This window comes from Rhodnius prolixus, unplaced genomic scaffold (genome assembly GCF_049639745.1).
Source record: "Rhodnius prolixus isolate KJV_2025 unplaced genomic scaffold, Rpr scaffold_1, whole genome shotgun sequence".
Classification (NCBI taxonomy): domain Eukaryota; kingdom Metazoa; phylum Arthropoda; class Insecta; order Hemiptera; family Reduviidae; genus Rhodnius; species Rhodnius prolixus.
In genome coordinates, this window is record NW_027411581.1 from 28,415,258 (window position 1) to 28,434,912 (window position 19,655).

The following is a 19,655-nucleotide window of genomic DNA, read 5'->3' on the forward strand; positions in this document are numbered from 1 at the left end:
TACAGAACTTCTACTAGAGGGAGAAGCTATTCATTATTCCTGATTAATTCAAAAACTAAATGACTCTAATGCAATTATCTCTGCAAGTATCATTGAATTAATATTATCTGTAAGGAATCTTGTAAGTTTTCTGGTCCCATACATATTTTTTGCTAATTAAGGATGGCTTAAATCAGAGTTCCCCAAACTTTTTTGTGTCGTAGACCCCTTGCCATGTTTTTCCGTGTTGGGTAGACCCCCTACTTACCTGATATTGATTTCCTGTAAATTTCTAACTGTAGTGAAGTTTAGTGTTTAAAACTTACAGTAAAAACACATGTTAATTTATACATTTATTAATTGAATTTAAATTAAAACTACTCAAAATAAAATTTTGTATCTGTTATGTAAAATATACGTAACATTAAACAAACATAAAATAAACTATAAATAAAATAACATAAGCAATAAGTCAATATTTTTAGTGAGAAGGATGAACCTGATGCTTTAATAATAAATTATCAACATTTGGCGTCAATTTTGTAAGGGTTAATCTTAAATCTCCTCGGCTAATGATGTCCAGTCTGTTTCTTTTTTTCGTTAGGAGATTGGTAACAGCGCTGAATATGTTTTGATATTATAAGATAGTATGATGTAAGTAAATAGGTACTATCAGTGTATGTGTTGAGATCCACTATCGTGGACCCCCATTTTCATTTCATGGACCCCCAAATTTTTTTTCGCTGACGTAGACCCCTTGCAGGTTGTCATAGACCCCTAGGGGTCGATATAGACCACTTTGGGAATCACTGGCTTAAATGATAGATACCCACTACAAAATTAAAGGCCTGCATTTTTTTTTTTTACTTCTTGATAATTTCATCTTAAGCAAATCTGGTTTCCTTCTAATAAATCGAAGCATCTTCTTTGAACTTTTGCACACAGATGCTAAAGAATGAAATAAAATAGATTTTTGGGGGGGGGGGCGCATCGACTGCTGAGGTCATTAGCGCCAATAGAAATTATTACTTTTTTTTTTTAAATTTAAAAATTGAGTTCGCAGGAAAGGTAAGATATCTAAGCAGATTTAATCAAATGTCTCTAGAAAAATTCTATAAAACTAAATGCTTGGCATTGAATAAAATATCAGATATTTTTATAAACGTTAAATTATAAGAATTATTTTACGCAATTGTATTAAAAAAATTAACGTGTGGCTGTGTTATGGTTACGGCCGTGTGTTGTACGTGAATACGTTTACATAACGGGCTATATTTTTTATATAAAATATTTTTATTTATGTATTTAGAATGAAATCAAGGAAACAAATCGACGATCGAACACAATCTTATGCCTATACAATCCGTTGTCGATGTAGAAGCGATTTCATCATCCACTTGCATAATTTCAACCGCCCCAGTTGCAGATTCAACTGCATTCAGTCTTTTACATTTCTGGCTCAGCTTGACTCGGTCATATGGTGTTTTATTATTACCATTCGATTGTTCTTGAGAAGCCCTTTTCAACCGTATACGATCTCTGTATTTGGTTTTTGCTTTTCGACGCGTATAGGCCGATATTATATATTTTTGATATTTTTTTATTCTAACACCTTATTATATTCACGGTCACTATTTTACACTAATGTTTTATATACAATCGATAGATTGTGACGACAGCTGACGATTAAAACTTAAACGAACATCGCAGCTTCTCCGAGTCAAACGTTATACTAATTACAAATCTCGATACGCAGCGAAATGATCTCAAAATGGCGGCGCTTTCCCCTCCACCGCACGCGATGCGCCATAGTCCTCGCTTATCGTAATGAATTCTTTGATCCTTTAGCTAGCCAGTGGTCTAATTTAATTTTGGATGTAGACGATAGATTCGAAACTATAAGGCCAAACTGTATCCCCTGATTTTGTTATCATTAGGTTTTTTGGATTGCCTCCATATGATAGCAAATTTAAAGACGTATTCTCGTCAAAAACAAAAAACACTTCGAGATTTGAGCGTTTGCTTGAATACTTCCTCAAAGTTAAACATCTGGAGCAGACTGAAATGACTTACTTAATCATTTATTTAATTATTTAGTTAAGTGCGGCTAAAAGTGACCATTTAATGTATATGATGTGTTGACCTAAAGTAAAAAAAAATATGTATATATATACTTACTCGCTTTTTTTTTAAAAAATGATTACTCGCTGCTTCAGATATAAATACACAATCTTAATACGCTATCATGCTAATTAAAGGCTGGTCATTGCTGGAGGTCGAGCATACGCTTTTGGTATAAATCCATATTTCCTCGTTTTTGGTGCATATGCCCAAAGCCAGCCGTCAACTGTTTGATTATTTAAATCTGCATAGATCCAGTCGCCTCTTCTAACGGAAAGATCATCTGGTGCCTGAGCCTACAGAAATTTAATAAAATTTACATTTATTTTGTCAACATAATTTTGTATGATTATAATTAATCATAATTATTGAACTCTACCTTGTAATCGTACAGCATAACTAACTCAGTGCCATGATACCTTAGATCATCACTAGTTGCCGGCGTAAGTTGGTTAGCCTGATTTCTTGCCCCACTTACATTAGCCGTATTTATATTCTGATTATTCATTTGGTTAATGTGCCCTGGGGATGCAGGAAACAGAAAGTCCCACGTTAGAATTTCTAACTTTATTATTGTTATATTATTCATAAAGTATGTTATGGAAATTAGTAATAATTTCTTTTTCACAGTTAATTGAGTACATCTTATCAAATTGAATAGAATTGTTTTAATGAATGAGATGAAAGTTTTACCGATGTTGTGCTAATTAGTTGATTTTTAATAATTATTTAGTATTTACATTGCTTTTATTCATAAAGTAATTGTTAAAAATTGAAAAAACAAATTTAAACAATAATCTGGTTAAAAAAATTGATACAGGATTTTTAGATTGAAATTTGACGAAAGAAAAAAAGAATCCTCATTAGTGAAGTAAAATTCTGTGTCATTCGAGATTTTGTGATGTTAATATGTGGAAAATAATACTGTAGCGTACGTAAAAAAAAAAGAAGAGAGATATTATCCTAACATCCAAGCTCTTTACAGAGCTAGGCTTCTACAGTGTGTAAAATAGTTTTGGATATCCACACTTCTTGGGTAAGTTATGCTGTTTACCAAAACAAAAGTACCGAACGTCATCGTTCAACAAAAGAAGAAGAAATCATTTTTTAGGCTGATAAGGTTTTTCACCATTGCTACAAAAATATATGATCAATTCAGCCAATTATGAGAAAAGACGCTGTATACTCGGGAAAAACAAATCAGGGATTATATGAAACTTTTTATACTGAAAGAAAGCCCTCAGAATGATTCTTTTTTGATTTGGGGAAGAGAACTTGATGAGAAAATGAAGAAAGATGAATGAATGAAAAAGGTAGTGCCAAGTTTCCTGTCGAGCAATGGCCAAATAGGAAATACATAAATATTAGAAAATAAAACAGAAATAGCTCAGTACGCAGAGATATGCCATGAACATTACTTTAGCTGAGGCAGCGGAGTATTAACGTTTTGATTTATACTCTCAAAAGAAGACAAGTGAACCCTGGAAAGCGAAAAAAATAAAAGTATAAATAATGCCTAATGCTGCCGAGTTTCTAGTCCAATAATGCGTCAGACTTTTGGGTGTCAACTTTTACCGATCAGATAATAGGATGAAATAAAGTCATAAACTGAATCGACCAGGTTTTTTTCATGATTCAGACTTTTAACAGTGACTATGCTAACTACGAGAAGCAATCACTTTTGTTCAATTGGACAATCCTAGTCAGCCAATCAGTAAGCTGAACTGTAATAAATGGCGAAAACACCTGACCTGTTGAAACTATCTTCCAGAACTTAATGCTGCAATACCGCGTATTTGCTGTACTAAACCTATAAGTGAAAAAGAGTAATGACCAATTTTTTTCAGGCGAGCTTAACGACCAATTGCCTTATTAGTTGTTGACAGAGGCGACTGACTAGCAAACATCGATAAATTTCTTATAAAGGGTGATTCAGGGTTAAGTGTCCTAACTGAAAATATGAATTTAGGACCTCAAAACAAGAAAACATTTTCCTCTGAAGATATGCCTGTAAACACTTTGTTTATGAGATATTCACGTCTAAAGATTTTCCATTTTATGAATTATTAGGTAGGTTATAATTAAAAAAATTAATAGTGTCTTCCAACTACTTTATTAATAGAAATAATGACAATTAAATGTAAATAAATAAATAATAAGTTATACAAATCAATTTATCATTCCTTCTAAAATCTTTATTGGCCGTTTAGGACCAGTGGCTTAGCCTGCTTGCTCTCCAGATCTGAAACCAATGGATTGTTTTTGCTTGGGGTGCCATTAAAGGAAAAGTCTATGAAATGCCGGTCAATGATCTTCATTCTTTAAGAAGAAGAGTAATTGAATCAATAACAGCAATCCAGTGCCGTTCGGCTATTGCTGCTGTGGAAGAAAGATGCCGATTCCTCATTTTCTTTATTATTTATTTATTTACTTTTAATTGTCATTATTTTCTATTAATAAAGTAGTTGGAATACACTATTAATTTTTTTTATTATAACCTACCTAATAATTCATAAAATGGAAATCTTTAGACGTGAATATCTCATAAACAAAGCGTTAATGGGCATACCTTCATAGGAATTTTTTTCTTTTTTTGAGGTCCTAAATTCATATTTTCAGTTAGGACACTTAACCCTGAAACACCCTGTATATTAACCATTAAACAAAATTCTAGGCTTAGAAGGCAATCAAACCCATTACCACAATACATTTTAGCAAGAGCGGGTCTCTAACTTCTTAGAGATTTTTTATAAACTAAAAATATTTCAAAATTGGAGTAACAAGAGTAACAAGATGTGTGGCAACCCCTACTCCGTTATGCAACGCCCGTAAAAGCTGTCTGTCCGTGCATCATATCATTGCTGAATGTCCGTCTTATGAACAGGTTCGACTGGAGTAACAGAATTCAAAACAACATTGCGGAGGCCTTTGGGAAATGATTCAGCCCAAGTAAACCCTGAAAAGTCAGCGAAGTGATGAAGAAGGAATGAAGATGAAGTGAGTGGAAGAGCATAATAACCGAAAAAGGTTCATTGCTCATAAAAATTAAAACAAGAGTAGTGTGAGATGACGAAAACGTAAGTGAAGTCTAAATCTCAAGACCGAACTGAATGATCTACCTCTGATGATAGATGATGAAAGTTCGAAACCGGTCAGGGATTCAAAAACAAGCGAACGTACGATGGATAAAGTCAACGACACTTCTATATTTCTAGCCTAAAATGCAGCCAAACTCAAAAATACTTATTTCAAATAGGTTAGAATTATTGAGAATGTACGTGTATGATTAAAACGTGCCAAAAAAAGTTGTTCTTATAAAAATAATAATAAAAATTGAGGTAGTTGTAAATGAAATGAAGGAATGTATAAACTTTTCAGTAGGTGGTTAAAAAATATTAATAATAATACTTAAGGGAAGGGATTAGCTATGAGGTTAGCATACTGGACTCCCACGCGGAGGTCCCGGGTTCGAATCCAGCAGCTGACCCTTAGATTTTCTCTTCCTAGGAGCTTCTTACAGCTCACTGTCCGGTGATGGACAGTGTTGTCTGTAACGAGAGAACACTGTCCGGAGGCCGGCAGTACACTGGAAAAAGCTCCGGGCGCTAATAACCTCAGTTGTTGATGCGCCAAAAAAAAAAAAAAATAATAATAATAATACTTGGAATTGGTAAAATTATTTACAAACAAATTGTTATCCGATTTTAAAACCAAAGAATCAATTCATCAAGCTCGAATAAAGCTTTATAAAAATGTGAAGATTTTAATTTTAATTTATTGTTTTGTTTTTTCAACTTCGGTCAAACAGATAAAACCAGATCATCCCAAGTACAACAGTTCTTAAGAATGTAAAAGATACTAAGGGGAAAAATACCTTGAATTACATCAGCTGGGTATACAAATCCACTTGGAACAAAACCTTCTTGGCCATCAGATCTAATCACCCAAAACCAATCTGGATCTTCCCTATTTAGTACAGTTACAAACTCACCGCGTTCCACGCTAACATCATTTTCATCTCTAGCAATAAACGTATATAATACAATAAATCTTCCAGAAGGATCCTATAATTTTGTGGACAGACGTAAAGAAAGAAAATGAAACAAACATTATTACAGATAAAATGATTGAAAAACAAAAAAGTTAAATGGATTTAAAAAAAAAAAACCTTAAAAAAAGGATGTACTTCAGGTTGAGATGATGAAGCGCTATGTAAGGAAGCCTGAGAACTGGCTATATTCTGAGTCTGTTGAGTACCTGCGGATGTGTCCACTTTCTTCCTGTAACTCTCACAGTCGGATGTCTCTCCTCCTCCTGCGTGCGCATTTTGCCCCAATGATATATGGTACAATTTTACAAAATTCAATCTTTTAAAGGAAATTAGTAAAAATAAAAGAATGTTAGAATAATAATAAAAGTAATAATTATTACATAAAGATATGCCTGAGCTGATTACCAAAAAAAAAAAAAGCGCTGTAAATTCATTTATATTTTAGTAATGAAATACTTGCAGTTACCTACTCCCTCTGCAATACCTTAAACCAATGCAGAAAAGAATTAGGTCAAAAATGCATAACCAACAATTATTAATATTGCGCAATTTCAGCGGAAAGTCTTCGTTCATTTAATGAGTAAGTTATTATCAAAGAAACACTAATAACTAATAGTAGCTGTCGATTAAAAATAAAAAAAAAAGCTCTCTAAAACAGGCGTTATGCAAAATTAAATTCAAAATTCAAAAAAGCTGTCCATATTTCTCTGGTTATTGGGTACGTACGCTCCTAAACTACGTAAAAAATATTAAGTACAAAAGAAACCTACAAATGTTAAATAAATAAATTAAAATTGTATCGATATATTTAGTTCGACTTAGTATCGATACATCCATAGAAATTGAATCGCAAATACCAGTTATGGTAGTTATCTAGGAGAAATCTAAACGAAGATATAAAATCTAAATAGACATTCGGATACATGGCGTAATCATGAATACTGAATGAATTTTATCGAGCTTAATATAACCGGATATAATATGAAAGGAAAAAAACACTTCAAAGCATCGAATTTCTTGTTGCAGTAGATTGCGTCTTGGGACAGTGTATTGTCCTTCTAATCAATCTATAAACCAATCTATAAATAAACTCATAAATCAAACTCAGATCTTCAAATCATTCTGCTGTAACTTTTTTTGCGGGAGGTACCCTCAATGAGGTACCGCACTACCAGTCCGCAGGAACCACTACTTTTGGCTGTTCTTTTCTTTATCCATGGAGATGACATGTAATTATCTATACGCTTACTGATTTATGCTCGGACTGTAAAACCAGAAGCTTCACCTAACATGCAGTGACCACTCTTCACAGAACGCGTAATAATAATAATAATAATAATAATGAGGGAAGGGATTAGCTATGAGGTTAGCATACTGGACTCCCACGCGGAGGTCCCGGGTTCGAATCCAGCAGCTGACCCTTAGATTTTCTCTTCCTAGGAGCTTCTTACAGCTCACTGTCCGGTGATGGACAGTGTTGTCTGTAACAAGAGAACACTGTCCGGAGGCCGGCAGTACACTGGAAAAAGCTCCGGGCGCTAATAACCTCAGCTGTTGATGCGCCAAAATAAAAAAAAAAATAAAAAAAAAAATAATAATAATAATGAAAATAATAGTTATGCACTTTTTTGGAATTAATTTACAATCTTCCATACTGCTCTCTCTACTTGCTCAAATCCTCTTGTACAGTCTCTCGCCTCCTCAGACATCCCTAACAATCCTACTCGCCGACTGAATCGCCAGCGGCCCTGCGACTTCCTTACAGTCTGAAGAACTAAACGCCATTACTCTCCTATCTCTCCTTGAGGATTCTCCTCCACACATTCCCCTATCTCGTATAGAGAGTGCTACCGCTAGGTAGCTTCTCTCCTCCTGCTCTTCCCGCACCAGTTCATCTTATTTACATCCCATTTACTTATTGTATATATTTATACAGATTGTAAATTGCAAAATAAATAATAATAAAAAATTTACAATCTTTACAGTGGAAAAAAACAAAAAAAAGCGAATACGGTTTGGAAATCTGTCAGCCGGAAGTTAGGTGCTTTTTTTACAATTAAGTAAAAATAAAACAAAAAGTTATTTAACGGAAATGACTATAGAACAAAACAAAAATCATCTTTAATGAGGAAGAAATATCACAATTATTATATAAATGTAACAAAGAAAAATTACCTCCATGAAGCACTAATAAACATCCTCTTGAAAAGTATAAAAAAAAAAAAGAAAAATAAAATAAATGAAAATCTTCATAAACTAACAATTAAATTCTTGAATCTATTGGTATCTACGAGTATACAACCTGGCAGAGCAAGCATGTTTAATAAGATTTAGACAGCAGAGTTTAAAAGCTCTCTAAAATTAGGCAAAGTTAAAGAACGAACACCAAGGTGTCGCACCCTAAATTCTGCCAAGATAGGACAAATTGCCCAAAAAATGAACAAGGTCCTCTCTGGCCTTTAAATTATTTGAAACAGTAAACAGACAAGCATTAACATTAAGCTCTCTATAAAAAAAAGGTATCTATTTGAATCTTTAGCGCAAAGTAGCACACACTTCTCGATGAACTGTCTTTATTTTATCTAACACGGCAGCAAACTGATTCACCCATAATGTCATTTCATTATAGGAAAAACAGAAATTAAGCACAGAACATGTAAATTGGACTCTTTTCCAAACTAACACAAGCTAACAAATTGAATCTGATAATCTTCTTTAAAACTAATGAAGTAAACATTTTGGTACCACTTAGAAATTACCTAAATTCAAAATTCTAAACAAAAAAAAAGTACACAAATAAATATCGCCAACACAATGGTACCAATTTTGGTTTAGAATACTTATCAAGGAAAAACAAAGAGCCCGCCCTGTGAAGCACCACCACATGCTATCCAATAAACTATCCAAACGAGTTTTGAAAACACTGGCAAAAGTAACAATTCCGATCTCTGTGAAATGGACTAAGTGTTCGCCCTGATAACTAGCACAGCTAACAAACGACTTGTTTCATTTAAATTGGTTTCCTTTCCTCTGAGATATAACGCCGGATCTTGGATACTAGACCGAAAAGACATGAACTTAATAAATGCAATAAATTACAGTAAAAGCTCTTTATTTGCGGGGTATATGTTCCATAAATATGCCGCGAATACAGAAACCGTGAATACGGAATGGTAATTTATATGGGATTATAGGGGATACGTTCCTAGCTGACAAAATAAAAAAAAAACAAATATATAAAAAAATCAATTTAATTGAAGTTTTTGAACATTTTGATTAATTATCTTAAGGCTTAGGCAATGGTTTGAAGAATTTTGTAATTTTCTCTTGCTTGGCAGTTTTTAAAAGCTTTTGTTTGCAGTCAAAGTTTGAACTTGCCACTACAACTACCATCAGGTTCTTTAAAATGAGCGTAAAGATACTTTGCCTTCTCCCGGACCATTGGACCACTCAGGGGCACCCTTTTTTGATTGCGGTCTTCGATCCATAATGACAACGCCACTTCCATTTTTTCTATCGCTGGATCACGAACAATTGCTTTCATTCTGTGCGTTTACATTCTCAAAATCACCGATCGCGGCGAAGGCGGCTTATGTCAAAGTCCTCGGCGATATCATTTAACAACATACTTTAGGCAAAGTTGTAATAAGATCTAATTTACTTTTTTTATTAGTCCATTTGACGGCATTTACAAAGGATATTGGGTTGGATACCTATTGGAATCCTTTTATTATCATAGTGTACTTCCGCGAATATAGGAATTGGGTCGCATTTTTTTAATCCGCGAATAGTGAAAACGCGAATGAAGGAAGCGCGAATAAGGAGCTTTTACTGTACTAATACACCTAGACGAGAGTTAATCAAAGATAATACTGGAACAAATACGAATAAGTATCAATAGCACGACAGCGTTTTTGTCATCTAGTTTACTAATTCAATAAATTTATGTTACGTGAAATGATCACATATTTAAGTTTGGATGAAACAAGTATTAATAAGAATATAGAGAATTGTTTTTAAACAATTCTAGCGTCCTTTTCTTTTACTATGAGGGAGTTCTCACATTAGCGCGAGAAAAATAAACTATGGCTCAGAAGTGGGGCACACAATTCTCTCCATCTTATCACTTTCAACTGGATTGCCTAGCTAGATCATCCTTTCATGGTAGTGATTGGCTAAAGAAGGCCAAATGTGTGCCTAACCACAGAACTGTGACTGAATGCTTAAAAATTACAAAAACGTCCAAAGGTAATTCCCATCATAAAATTCAAGTGTGGACACTCACGAGACCTGCTCTCATTGTCCAATTTATTGGACAACTTTTCTAAACTAAATTTGCCGAACGTTCAGTTGGCCCTCCTGTTATTTCAGGTAATAACTGAATGTGTTTAACCAAACACATTATAACCATATAGCCAGCCAAATGAAAACGTCATCATCATACGGGAAATGATTTAAATTTTAAGCCTTTTCTGGTATCAGGTCCCAATCTAGGGTGATGAAAAGGCAGATGAGTTGGTGAAGGTGGGTTCTTCTCAAGCCCCAGTACCAGGTGCTAATTTCAGCAATAGGGCTGCCAAACTCAGAGAATAGGAACTCCCAAAAAATAAACATGAAATGGGGCCAACTTAACTTAATCATCAACTTGCGCCCAATCGAAGATATTTATGAAGAATGTTAACCATAAGGATTCTTTCGAATCATCGAATGGTGTAGGAAAGATCTAAGGAACATTTTGTAGCAATGATTAATGAACATACAACAGTGCCTGCTCGATATGTACGAGTATATAATGGGTGGCGCACTATTTGGGGAATGCCTACGTTTTGTACAATGCAGATTGAGCGCAATTGGAAAGAAGTTAATACAGAGCGAGGAGTTCATAAATCTGTCTCAAGACGAATTTAAGAAAGTACTGAAGCAAGACTGGTAAGATAAACCAGATTGAGGACTGAATGAGAAAGTTAGGGTACTACAAATAGTTAACACAGCATGTTTAATCACAATCGATGGAATCTCCGAGAAAATAACAGCCAAATTAGATGTCGTAGGTGAGAGGCGAATAATGTTACAGTTAACTATTACAATTTTTCCAACAGACACAAAATAGCCACAAGCTGGACTCGAATTAGAGATGTTTCACTTGTCCTAATTCTAACCACTACACCAAACTCATCCCTTCAAGAAAATTTGTAAAGCCTTCTCCTTCTCTGCAAAATCGTATCCGGATATCCAGTTATCCTTTAATTTGAAATTACAACAATCCTATTGACATTAAGTAGCAGTAGTAACAGAAGATTTGTCCCAAATAGGCACTTTAGAGAGGAGCTTGAGATGGTAGGCCCCAATAAATTATTTTTTAAGAAAAAAAATCCAAATAAAAGTGACAGTGTGACTCTATTATAAAAAGTTTTAAAAAATAGTCAGTTATTAACGAAAAAATTGGGTTCCCGGATTTCAGGCTTTGCATCTGAAGCAACCAAGTCCCAAGAGGAATATCAAGTAAGCCCTTCTTTCTCAGTTGAAAACGAGAAGAACCTTTTCTGGGGCAGGTTAACACTCATATGAAAGTGGAGAATCTGCGAGAGGAACGGATTCCATGAGCGTTGACAGGGCCTTTGCACTCGAACCTTCATCATGATAGGGCTTCGTTGTTCTGTCTAAGTTCGACCAACAACGGCAGTATTTAGCACTCCTGCAGGAGTTCTGGTTCGAACAGGAGCTGTTGGCGGCTTGAATTCTAAACAATATAGGGTGCTTTCCGGGCCAACATATAATATATTTCTAGTGTTAGTTGCTCACTAATTTCGGAACCTTGTTCCGGTGTTTTATGTTACATCTCACATTACCGACCGAGCGCAGTTTGTGGTTTGCTCCGCATATTTTTCAGGAGACGCCCTCCGTAGACGAGTTAAGACATTGTGGTCTTCTGCAGTTGCAAGAATATTCAACTCTCATTAGGAACCGATAAAGCACTACATGGGGGAACACCGAAGATTGTGAACGAAGCAAGATCTTGAGTTTGCCGTGAGGGAGAAGCTGATCACTAGAACTCTCGGTGGGGTACTAATCTCACGCTCTCTACAGATTAGCTAGGCACCTTGATTACAAATTGGCACGTGTCGCCCGCTATCTCTTGTTCCGACAATCATCACATAAGATTTAACACTGATACCCAAATCATTATAGTTTAAACTTGGTTAAACTATAGGGGAAAAAACTGGAAGAGATACAATAAGTCCCTACTTGAAACCTCGCGGAAAGTTCTCTTAATTATACAGGTTAGAGTTAGGTAAGCCTTGAATGGGTGGTGAGCTTGGTAAGTGAAGTAATTCTTACGGTCTACCATGTCCGAAAAATTGAAAACCACAAAAATTCAGCATAGAATGGCGGAATAACTGCCTCGAGAGGTCGAGGGCCAAGATGAGAGTGCTTTTCAATAAACCAAATCGTACCCAGAATTGGGGAGCATACAAAAAGTGCGTTAACGCAGCATAATTCTGTAATAGGTATGAAAAGCCCAAGAAAGCTCTTGGTGAAAGTTCTATGGGACATCTACGATGAGATAATTAGGCCATCGAGCGATGTCTGGACAGAGGCTAATGAGGTTTACATGGCCGAATCAGTAAGTTCGCTCCACACACATAAATTTCCGGGAGTAGACCTAACACATCCGGTCCTCTGGCAGAAGTGTATTCCTTTCCTTTCCAATATCTTTGGCGGCTGTCTGTAATGGTTTATCGTAACTGAGCCATTTTAGCCCTAGGTATCTGTAAAAAGCTGTGTAAGAACAACTGGGAAATTCCAGAATGACCCATTTGATTTAGGCCAAGGTCGTTAATTCCATGATTCCTTATGGGTCGCTGGATTGGTGGACAAAGGCGCTACTAGAAAAATGTTCTATATAGGCTAAGATTTCTAGATGAATCTAGGCATTCACGCACAGACTTCCAAGCAGTGGTTGATGCCATTATACGAGTAGATTGTATCAAGAAGATAATTAAACGAAATCTCCGAGACGAGGGACAAGTTTTCTCTACTGACAGACAGACGGCAATTAGAGCTAAACAAGCCAACCCTAAGATAGTGTGAGCCCGTATTGAGGGCTCCTGGGTGGCAGAACATACTCGAACAAGGCAAGTAGACAATGGAAAGCAAAGCCTTGATCTAGAAAAGTTCTAAGAAACTTCTCATGGGCCCACAACTCTTCAGCTGTAGGTCCCGAGCTGTGCAAAAATCAGCCTTTAGTCCAGGGTTAGCCGAGAATCCTCAACCTCCACTCTGGAGAATGAATAGCAAGGGAAAGAAAAGTTCGTAAGTAAAAAAAATTATGGGGAATTACAGCTAAAGTGTATGCACATTTTTTCTCTGATGTGCAGATAGTTTTCTGATGAAGACACGGCTTGGTAGATGTGAAAAGTGATCAGGGAATCTGTTATGGACACTCATATGATATCTCTTGACGCAGTTCTCGTAAAAGTTTTGTTAAACTTTGTGTTGACGCTTAAAATTTATACTAAAAATAAGTGTTGACCTTAATGATATACATGTTAGCATTAATAATAATAATAATAATAAGGGAAGGGATTAGCTATGCAGTTAGCGTACTGGACTCCCACGCAGAGGTCCCGGGTTCGAATCCAGCTGCTGACCCTTAGATTTTTCTCTTTCTAGGAGCTTCTTACAGCTCACTGGTCCGGTGATGGACAATGCTGTCTGTAACCAGAGAACACTGTCCGGAGGCCGGCAGTACACTGAAAAAAGCTCCTGGCGCCAATAACCTTAGATGTTGATGCGCCTTAAATCATTAAAAAAAATAAAAATAATAATAATGCGCTTAGGGCATTGGATTCCCACGCGGAGGTCCCGGGTTCGAATCCAGCGGCTGACCCTTAGATTTTCTCTTCCTAGGAGCTTACTTACAGCTCACAGTGTTGTCTGTAACGAGAGAACACAGACCGGAGGCCGGCAGTGCACTGGAAAAAGCTCTGGCGCCAATAACCTTAGATGTTGACGCGCCTTAAATCACTTAAAAATAATAATAATAATAATAAGTCGATTAAAATTTTAAAAAATCTATTTGGTCAGAACTTCATATTTCAATTTAAGGAAACACATTTAATCCTCAAATATTTAATAGGTATAGTGACAATACATTATGAAAACCCTCAAGGTAGATGCCATCCCCGCTCACTCTTTATCGGATTTTTCCGGGAAAGTGAAAAGAAGAAAAGACAGTAGGCAACAATATTTTCAAACTTTACTTTTGGGAACGCATGCAATTTTCTTAACTTTCTTAAGAAGTGGATAAAGCCGTGATTACCAAAAATGGCACTAATTCGAGCCCTCACAAGAGCTAAAAAATAAATAAATATTCATGGATTTTTTAAATTTTATTTTTAAACAGGTGAAATAAGTAATTTTAAGAAAAAAAAAAAAAAAAAAAAAAAAAAAAAAAAAAAAAATGAAAATTAGAATGCGTAACACACATTTAACTCTGATTTGCATAGAGAATTTTAGTGAAACATCCATATTAGTTTTGACTGTTTTGATTTTAAATTATTTTGCTCTCACTTCGTCTCTTTCATTTCGTCTCATACAAGCACATGCAGTCGACATCAAAACATCATTTCGAAAATTTGAAAGTTCGCAACGCTTTTCTTGTAGCTGAAAGAGAAACTACCCATAGGTAAACGCCTTCATCCTTTTTGAAAGGCATACTAATTAGTGAAATCCTGGCTAGGCACTCTACGTAATTTGAATTGATTAATTCAAACACATTCCTAAACGACCTTACCTTTCAAAAACTACACTATAAATAACGCTACTGTGTTGGTCTTAATGCTGAATGCAATTTAATTTTCATTAAATGAAAAAAGCAAAAAACAAAAAGAAAGTATAATGGAAGCCAGGAGATTACTATCTCCTTAATTTCAAAGGAAGGATGTAATTGTAAAATTTAAATATCCTGCTCTAAAAAATATTTGTTTTCATTTTAAACCATTCAATTATTTATTCGACTACCAAGAACCACAGACGGATTGGGGCACTGGAATAGAGGATTTTTCATTATTGCATAATATGAAATAAAAAAAGAATTGTAATTTTTAAAAGTATCAATGATATAATGATTTAAAGGTGAACATCTGAATATAATTAAGTATGTGTACATATTCCTCTTTTGGATAAGATATAAGTTGAGACAGTCTTTTTTTAACTCACGAGATTGAAAATTTGGTTAGGTTGGCGGCGCTGCTTAAATACGCGCCCCTCCCCGTATAAAATATAACTCAATCCTGACTTAAGAGCTATAGTTTTTAAATCCTTCAAATTATTTTGTGGAGCGTAATTCTAGTGAATAAACACAACACTGTTAATCGAAGAAGCAGAATGTACATAGTTAAAACATGGCGACTTAACACTACTGCTGACCAAATTAAAGGAATTTTGCAATTTTTTCGTTGATTTTAGTAAATATTTGTTATTTCAAGTTTCAAGGTGTTCTGTCCGCAATAAAAAAAAAAAAAAAATCTTTCAGGTTATCTCTGTTAAGAACCTACTCAATGAAGTATCTTGGCCTCTCATGTTCATCATATAGCACACACATTTGCTAGGGGCGGCGAGAACTTTAAGGGAAGGTAAGCGAATTGAAAATTGAAAATCCACCGACTTGATTGCACTGAGTGAGAGAAGAATTCAACGACTGCTGGGAAATCCGTTCAGCAACACCTAAAGAAGCCCAGCTTCTTTAAATTCAGTTAATTTAAATGAATTACATTTCAGCAATCAAGGCAAACGGAAACACCAAATTGGGTGTTTACGGCGCCAATTTCAGAGATAAATTACCGTTGTATCCTTAATCTACGAGTAGCTGCAAGACCTCTCTCTATCGCAAATTGTCTCTATTTAAAGTCTGATATTATTATTTTAACGTCGACAGCAGGTAGCGGCTCGCAAATGTTTTACAATATAGGGCAAGTGCAGTGACTTAATATTTTTAGGTTAAAATATTTATCTCGAATGGGATTTTGCGTCATTGCGGGACAAAAGAGAAGATCGTCTGACTAAAGAAGATACCTAAAAAAAAAAGCAGCAGGATACCATCGTGGAATTTGATAACTCGTGGCGAAATTAGGAAGGAGTTAAAGAGACAAACAGTTAGCAAGCAATTGCAACTATTGGCAAGCAATTGTCTGTACTCCTCGACAAAAGTAGTCGGATTCCGGCTATCCTATATAGGAGAGAGTTCGAGGATTTTTTTTTTTCTCTTAAGGGTCATGATTACTAGCAGATCCACCTCTTCTGCGTTGGGATTACTAAAGCCCATGACAGTCAGCTCTGTGCCGTAGAACCCATGGATTGTACCGTTTAGAGAAGTGCCCAGAACTTTTATCCGATTGACAAGTGTCGTCAAGACATTTTTTAAATTCAAGACATATTTACAATAGGCTGCACGCCAATAAACAGGACGTTATAGAGGGAAATGTACTAACCAAAAAGTGGCCAGTTTAGTAAAAGTGAAATATTGAAATAAAAGCAAAAATTACAATTTAGATTTCATACATATTTTATGATTCACATTTAAAAAAATTGAACTGGCGCCTGGAGCTTTCTCAGTACAATGTCGGCTTCCAAAACAGTTTTTTTGACACAATCAAATATTACGGGCAGAGAGTGAATAGCAGAGGATCATAGGCACAGAAAATATAATTTATAGATCAAATTTGGCACACTAACCAAATTTATCCAAATAATTTAAGGCAAAAGTAAACATGTTTACTAAAATCTGTTACCAGACACATAATAACAATGTCGGGAATTAAGTTAAAACTAATGTCAAATCATTCTAGAATTTTTTCACATTCCTAAGTAAGGGTATTTTTTATTTAAACAATATCTCTACTAGCGACGGTCCTGAAACAGTAAATTTATTTGCATGAAATTCCAGAAATTTTTCTAATAACTCGAATCTAAATATGCATAATCATAAGTGTGACTGGAATATTAGAAGTAAAAAAAAAAAATTATTGGCTTTAGTAAGCTCTTTGGATCTGAATACATTCATAATATTCTACCCAAAAACTGCTTTGTTTTTCGTTTTCGTTAATTGAACCATATCGTATAATGTAAAAATCAACCCGCCAGCTTGTATTTTTTCCAACCAATTGGAATCATATTAAGTTATACAAAAACCGTGAAAAGTATCCAACACAAATTTATTTTTCTTAATTTTCAGGGCACTAACTCACAGCTACAACTAGACTATTCCTCTTTCGAAATATTCACATTCCAACTATTAGCAGTATGCAGACAATACCTACATATTATACTTATTTTTCAATTACTTAATTACACAGTAGATTCCTCTGATATTTTATTCCTAATCCCTTTTATACTACTTCATATTTCTTAGCGCATACCATATTGCAAGGTCGGGTACTTATACTTGTTTCCCATATACAGTATGATGAGTTTAGCAAATGGCTAAGGATTTCATTGAATTCTTCCACAGTAATCATTCTGAAGTTAAAAGATTTATTTTAGGAATTTAACTAAACAGTTATTTATATTTTAATTCTTGAAAAAATGCTAATCTTTATTTAAATAATGCCAGTTTATTAAAAAATGTATTCCAATTGTACTGTTATAAACCTCACATTATTATTATTTTGCAAAGCCCGCATATATAAAATATAACATTTATAAAATAATATACAACAAGAAGTGACAACACAAAAACCTCTTTTAACGAGAAAAGATGGACAAATTTTCAAAGGGAGGCAATCATGAACGAAACAAATATTGTACTGCCTACAGTGAAAATAGGACGGTAAATGCAAGAGAGTGAAAACCAAAAGTTACACTTGATTCTAATTTTAACGTAGATTTTACGTTGCATCTTTCGCTACAGGTTCATTTTAGCATCAGTGAAGTAACAAAAACATTTTTTAGGAACTACTTCTAAACTTTTACACATCGTTGACACCTACGGTCTATCCCTTCATATTAAATTAAGGTGATGACACGAATTTAACATCAGGAATATTGCATTTGATGTAATCTTTCTACAAAATATTTTTAGCACTAAATAATATTTAAAGAACTAATTATGCTACTAAAGTATTTACTTATTATTGCACTTAATACAAATGTTGTGGCTAATGGACTGTGGTTAAACCAACATTTATGTACATCACATAAATTGAAGAATATTAATTCTACTTAATATCTATGTTATTTGCAATTTACTAATGTTAGTAAAGCCATACCTTTCCTGATAAAACATGCTGCATGCCATGAGATGAGCACTTTTTAAGTCAGCATGCAATTTTTGGTATTCTCCAACCTAATCAGTTAGTTGAAAGTACCTCTGGATTGTTCTACCTGTTCGATTTTCAGTAGGAGGGTCGCCTTCATTCTCTGTTATCGTACGAGGAAGTTTTTTCTTATGATTATTCATAGCTAACTCCCCAAGTTGAGAATTGAAGGGAGTGCAGTATGAATGTGGAATAAACCCCTCTTGCCTGCTTTCGGCAGCGATAACATATACCCAGTCATTTTCCCGGTAAAGTATATTCACCACCTTTTAAATAAAAAGGTAATTAAATTCAATAAATATATAACAACATATAATTTTAAATTCCCCCAACAAAATATCGTACCTGTCCTCTTTTAACTTCGAGTTCATCATCCACGCAAGGCGTAAAGTCATGAAGCACTACCATTTTACTGTCTGGAGATAAACCATTTTCTTTCTCAATTCCAACCCTTACTAGCGTCTCAATGGATGCACTTCCAGTAATGCGCCCCATACCCGGGGCGCGCACCACATCTTTTTCGATATCATTTGAAGATCCCACTTTGAAACATTAACAGTAAGGAATAATTGATGACCACACTGATATATTATCACTTAAACGACATTTGGTTGGACAAATTAAGGAAAATGGGTTACTGGAATACATTAGTTTACGAAAAACTTATACTAAATAATACATCTGAAATTTAATTTACTTCGACTTTTTAAGGAGACATCCTTATTCTTAATATTAAAACCGGCTCAGATTTACTGATAGGCAACTATCCTTACAAATATGTTTGTGACAATGAAGCAGTGCAACAGGTGGTTCGAATTAGAATAATATATATTTGAACATACCTTTCTTCTTCTTTCCTCTCCTTATTCTGACAGGACATAGAAATGCCATTGCAGCTAAAATACATTATTTACAAACAATATGAATAAGGCCATAACTCTCTACAGTCATATGATATGAACGAAATCGTTGGAATTCCAATCTAGTCCCTAAGGAGCCTCAGGCAACACGACATAGCAGCACAACACAAACAGAATAGCTCAAACTAAACTGTTGAACTCATGTGGCGGGCGAGTGGGAATTGTACAAAATAGACGCGCAACATTAATAATTTCAACTGAATGTAATTAATTGATGGTAAACAACAGTGATAATTTATTAAACCTTTTATCAAAAAATGTATAAAT

The 19,655-nt window shown here is 34.8% G+C and overlaps 1 protein-coding gene across 7 annotated transcripts in view; it reads right to left on the bottom strand.

Annotated features, from left to right (window-relative positions):
• The window catches only part of Dlish (Dachs ligand with SH3s), a 36,321-nt gene extending 16,673 nt beyond the window's left edge, over positions 1 to 19,648 (bottom strand). For all 7 annotated transcript variants that reach the window (XM_074136148.1, XM_074136119.1, XM_074136157.1 and 4 more), the window contains exons 1-7: positions 19,311 to 19,648; positions 18,814 to 19,010; positions 18,536 to 18,734; positions 6,269 to 6,414; positions 5,975 to 6,164; positions 2,480 to 2,622; positions 2,158 to 2,396 (exon numbers count right to left, since the gene is read on the bottom strand). In XM_074136148.1, the coding sequence (XP_073992249.1) occupies positions 2,232 to 2,396; positions 2,480 to 2,622; positions 5,975 to 6,164; positions 6,269 to 6,414; positions 18,536 to 18,734; positions 18,814 to 19,010; positions 19,311 to 19,359 (1,089 nt within the window). In that variant the 5' untranslated portion in view covers positions 19,360 to 19,648 and the 3' untranslated portion in view covers positions 2,158 to 2,231. The remainder of the gene's footprint in view (positions 1 to 2,157; positions 2,397 to 2,479; positions 2,623 to 5,974; positions 6,165 to 6,268; positions 6,415 to 18,535; positions 18,735 to 18,813; positions 19,011 to 19,310) is intronic.
• Positions 19,649 to 19,655: the final 7 nt, after the last annotated feature.